General features: G+C 45.3%; 1 protein-coding gene across 1 annotated transcript; it reads right to left on the minus strand.

Moving 5' to 3' along the window:
* Positions 1-211: 211 nt before the first annotated feature.
* LOC124708384 (tetraspanin-3-like) lies at positions 212-4,099 on the minus strand. Its single transcript, XM_047240061.1, has 2 exons — positions 3,391-4,099; positions 212-959 (listed from the first exon to the last, which is right to left on the minus strand). Exons 1-2 carry the CDS (start codon positions 3,922-3,924, stop codon positions 615-617), a joined length of 879 nt encoding a protein of 292 aa, XP_047096017.1. The 5' UTR covers positions 3,925-4,099; the 3' UTR covers positions 212-614.
* Between the last annotated feature and the right edge of the window lie 1,120 nt (positions 4,100-5,219).

Consider the following 5,219-nt stretch of genomic DNA (forward strand, 5'->3'; position numbering starts at 1 on the left):
GCTGCGTACACAAATTCAGTCATAAGGTCCTCTACGTACCTCGTTAGTTGCATGTTTTACATATCCTAGCTCTGAATAGTTCTCCATCTTTATGTAAGCCCCAAGACTAATGTGCCGCACCAAACGCGGTTATGTAGAGAAGCTTTAGGTGGCGCGGCGTGCCGCAGCAAGCAGAGATAGAAGCTCCCATATACTACTACAAGCTCTAGTATTAGCTTTGCATAACAGCACAAATCCATATCTGTCATATGATAGTTAGACACTGATGGCATGACCTGCCATTCAACCATAATGGCATATAATCTTCTAAGGAAGTTGACAAATCAAAATCTCCAAGTGCAGAAAAATACATCCCTAACCGAGACAACTCATCCTGTTCCTTGCCACCCCATCTTGTACCCCAATGCAGAATAGACCTACCCTAAACACCAAAGCAGCCACAAAACCCAAACACCACACTGAACTTTTGACACAAGAACTCATTCCCTTTTACACCACCCAACTGCAGGTGATCATCCCACAATCCAGTAAGAAGTATTGTTTAGGACAAGCCCTAATGCCACCCACTCTGGTCTTTTGTACAAGCAAAGGCTTCTTTCTGGTTTTGGCGCGGTCTAGAACTGGAACCTGCTCGGTCGAGACTTGGTCATCCTCGCCATGCCGTATGACTCGTCATTGTCCATCCTCTTGGCGTTGCGGAAGGCAGCGCATCCCGCGACATAGACGATGACGAGGATGATGAGCACGACGATGTTGATGATGGCCACCTTGCGCCAGCTCTTCTTGATGCCCGCAAGGACGCCTGCCTTGCACGAGTCACACCCAAAGCAGAGCGTCTGTTGGTCGTTGCTCCACTTGTAGCAGTCAGGGTCGGCCACAGAGCTACCTGGGATCGGCGTCCAGTATGTCTCGTTATTGTAGGTGAATCCGCACGATGATGGTGGTTTGCAGCATCCAGACTGTGATTGTGAGTCGCAGAATGGTGTTAGTATCCTCAGAAATCCCCCAAATTATCTAAACAATATACTGAGAAATTCACTAATGCAGATATAGAATTCATTGTACAACTCAAACTTAATAGAAAGAACAGACAAGGATATCGCAACAAAATGCATTTTTTATGGACTATCAGTTATTAAGTTGTGTATATGCAATATCACAGTTCACTAATCTGGGCTGACGCTTTCAGATCCCAATGGATACAGCAAGATGAAACCTAATTATATATTTATTTTTTTGAGCCTGAGGACAGATCATTAAACCTGAAATACTTAATTCTCCGAACTGAAATTCGTTCCTACTGTGTGTACATTAACACGATAGGAGTTTTAAGCATAAAACTGTTAGTTCAATGCCTCAATATACAGCTAAATTATTGAAATGTTACAGACTATAACTTACAAAGAAAATAATATATCGGCAAACATGATTTGTAGTACACCCATCATAAACACAAGAAACACAGCAGTAAAGTAAGAAAGTATAGTTCCCCATGAGACTTGCCAGTTGCCACTGTTAGGTCAGTATGGAGACCATATTTATCCGTTTGTCATCACCTCCAATGAAGACAAATATATGATAAGCACAAACGCATAGTTAATAGTGTCGATCTTAATATCCTATACCGAAAGTAAAATTGTCCACACCAGTTCAATTTAAAACTGAAAATATGAGATGATCCATGCATATGTGTGCGTGCACCGGAATAAACAAAGCCATCCGACCTGTCCATCAGAAAACCATGAACCGACCTGGCTGAGAAATGCTTTCATGGGCAGGATACTCTCTCCTACAAACTAACTTACCCCATGTGCATTGAACTGCATGCAACTTGATTCCACAATTCAATAATTACTTCTCCATAAGATCAGATCTATGCAGACATGGGCAATAGCTAACCCACATTAGAATACAGATGCAAACCCATAATGCACTGCTAGTATATAGACGTTAGGAAAGAAAAAAAACACAGGGGCAGCTGTGTATTTTTCAGCAAGATTGTAGCCGAGGAAAAGAACAATCAGCCTGGCAGTTACAGGAGACAGCACAGAGAACATCAGGACAAGAAGCAAGGCAACAGGCAAGGGTTCCATGGTCCAATTCCAACGCTGAATTGTGGCACATCGCATCTGGCTTTTGGCTGTCCTGGTCACACTTTGGGCGTCCTGATCCCTCGATCATACAAATATCGTGGTCCTACGTGTCGTTAGGTATCGGAGAAAAGCTAAGAAAATGACCTTGTCCTTAGCATCACCACCACACACATGGATATTCTAGAAATTACCACACAATAGTTTCAACTCCTAGTACTATCTGTTCCTTGCAGCAGCATGGACACTGAAGAGGAAATTGACACAGACCGGGAATCAAATTGACCGACGAGTTAATTTTTATTGCTTAAGGCACTACAAGCTTTGGTCCATACAAAAAACACAATCCGACTTTGAGTTAGTTGTTCACATCAGCAAAAGAAAAACATCTGGAAAACACTTTTCCCAAAAATAGCCCTGGTGGTAATAACCCTCGTTGTATGAACTCCTCCTGAACTGTGGTGTCTCACTGGCACCCATCGGGGTGAAATTCTTTTATTTGATTTCAAGCAATTCCACGAACCAACTAAAGCTAGAAAGGATTGCTTTTGGAGAAAGGTGTTTGATGCAAATATGGAATCGGAGGGGCGGCTGCAAAAGTTAGTGGCATGTTCTTGTAGCAGGTTTTGCCCCAAATCAGGGAGAAGCAAGCAAAAGGTTGCAGAATTAACAATTTTCTCAAAGGTCATACTCCTACATGACTTGCTAAGCAAAAGGGGCTGGCTGATGGTAAGCAAAAGGGAGAAGAAGCAAAGTTCCATCTCGAGATCCACATGGTACCAAGCAGCAGTAAACTGGAATATCCTAAGCGGAGGCCTTTACCACAAGCAATCCGACACTAGTGTTGAAAGATATCAACCAATAATTGCTCATGAATGCAGAGCTAAGCAGAAAAGATCTTCGCTAACCGGAACATGGAGCAAAATCGCCTCACTAATCCTCTTGGCAGCATGGTAACAAGCAGCAGTAAACTGGGATATCCTACGGGGAGAAAAGCAATCCGAGGCTAGTGTTCAAAGATAGCAACCAATTATTGGTAATGAATGCAGAGGAGAAAACATGTGAATGTAAATCGCCTCTTACTGTAATCCTCTTTGCAACGAAATCACAAAAAAAAAAGTATTTGGCAGAAGAAAGAATCCCCAAATTTCCTACTACTGGTTAAAAGGCTTGCTTGGCACTGGGATATTGTGCTAAGAAGAAAGCAGAGAAACCAAAGATATAATCTTTTCCAACTGGTCGTGACAGAGAAATCATGCACATGGAAAGATTCGGGAGGGAGAGAGGAAGGGGAGAGGACCTCAATCGGCGAGAGGTCGCGGTTGGCGAACATGGCGGGGCTCTCGGCTACCATCATGCCGGTGTTGGGGTCGCGCACGCCCCTCCTCATCCCTTTGCAGGCGTGCCCGTCGCGGAGGCAGGCGGCGATGGTGGCCCAGTACTGCTGGTCGGCGACGCGGTTCCTGAGCCAGCCGTTGTAGTCGGAGAGCTGGTACTCGAGGAAACGGCGGTTCATCACCACCTGGCCCTCCCCGCGGTCGGTGACGGCGAAGGCGAAGACGATGAAGAAGAGGAGCGCGACGACGACGAAGAACATGGCGAAGAGGTATATGCGGAGGAGCCAGGTCTGGCGGTAGCAGGCGCCGGCGAAGCCCATGAGCGAGACGACCATGACGGCGAGGCCGATGACGATGATGGGCCACTGCAGGAAGCGGATGCAGTCGGTGGAGTTGGCCCGGGAGGCGAGCCAGATGCCGCCGCCCAGCACCGGGATGGACGCCAGGAAGGTGATGAAGTTCACGATCCCCAGCATGCTCGTGCCGCCCCGCATCATCTTCGTTGACGAGGGAGTGAGTTAGGCCGGGAAGGAAGATCCTTCTTCGTCTTCCTCCTCTGGTTCTTGGTTCTGCTTCCTCTTGTCCCCTCTCTCCGGTTCTTGCTTGCTTGCTTGGTGTGCGTGGGAGAGAGAAAGAAATGGGAGAGAGGCGATTGGGCTGGCCTTTAGCGAGCTGAAGAGCAGCAGCAGCAGAGCGGAAGCAGGGAGAGTGTGCACGTCACGTGTATACGGTATCCAAAATAATATCCGCGTATTTGCTCGGTTGCTTTCGTTGCTATACGGCCCTGCGACTCTAGTCTACTGTCTACGTCTGTGTGTCTGCCTCCTAATCTAATCTAATAATCTAAACGAGTTTGGTTTGCCAACAGCATAGCCTTACTAACTCCAGTTTTTGCTTCTTTTTATTCAACAATAAGATGATTGCACGGCTCTATGATTGCCCCGGAGCATCATCTTCAATTTGAAAACCGGTGACAAGCTTCTCGATCTCACCTTGTTAAATGAACATATGGTGGTCGACATTGACAAGATGGACTATATATGTTAATTGGTGACAATTTTGTTGATTTTCGGTAGCCAAGTACACGTGTGCGTATGTTGAACAAAATCTTACGATGGTTGACGATTGACAAGATGGGCTTAGTCACCGCTTACACAAAGCAAATATGAAAACCACAACATAACCTAAAGAATAATCCGAGGTTTGACAAAGATTTCCTCCATGGGATCCAGGAAAATAATAGTAGTTTGGAAGGAGAAAACCAATAAGCGTCGCAACCCTTAATCTTGAGCCGATAGTAGCTCCCATCCACCTCCAATGGCATTTGTGTCGCATTCGGTGTGTATGAGTTATTTCGTCAAGTTTTGGTGTCATGGTGACGTCATGCCAACAACAATGGTGGTATTCTGTCGAATAAAAAGCAATCATAGATCTAATTCCATCTCGTCGGTTCGGTCTTAGCCCAACGTTACCGAGGAGATTGTGAGTTTTGGTCCTGCCAGTATTTGTGGAGTATGGACTGCTTCTTGTCCATGTTTGTCGAAGCGGTTCCATGGACAATGCCAATTGCAATTTTATTTTCTTCAAACATTCATTTCTTCTTAGCCTCTGCAAGAAAATATATGGTGATCGAATACTAGGAGACGGGCTGACTCATCGATTACGCATATAAAATGTGTCACCCGGAAACATAATCCACAGAAAAACTCGGTGTTACAAAAATATTTCTCGACGCGTGGACGGTGCATCTGCATACATGAATTCTCTCTTTTTTTTGCAAACCTCAAATAAC

This window comes from Lolium rigidum, chromosome 4 (genome assembly GCF_022539505.1).
Source record: "Lolium rigidum isolate FL_2022 chromosome 4, APGP_CSIRO_Lrig_0.1, whole genome shotgun sequence".
In the NCBI taxonomy this organism is placed as follows: domain Eukaryota; kingdom Viridiplantae; phylum Streptophyta; class Magnoliopsida; order Poales; family Poaceae; genus Lolium; species Lolium rigidum.

Excerpts from the sequence above, each read along its gene's own strand:
- LOC124708384 (XM_047240061.1), bottom strand. The coding sequence starts at position 3,924 with ATGATGCGGGGCGGCACGAGCATGCTGGGGATCGTGAACTTCATCACC. Across the intron at positions 960-3,390 it reads GCGACCTCTCGCCGATTGAG|TCTGGATGCTGCAAACCACC; the intron begins GTCCTCTCCCCT and ends TCACAATCACAG.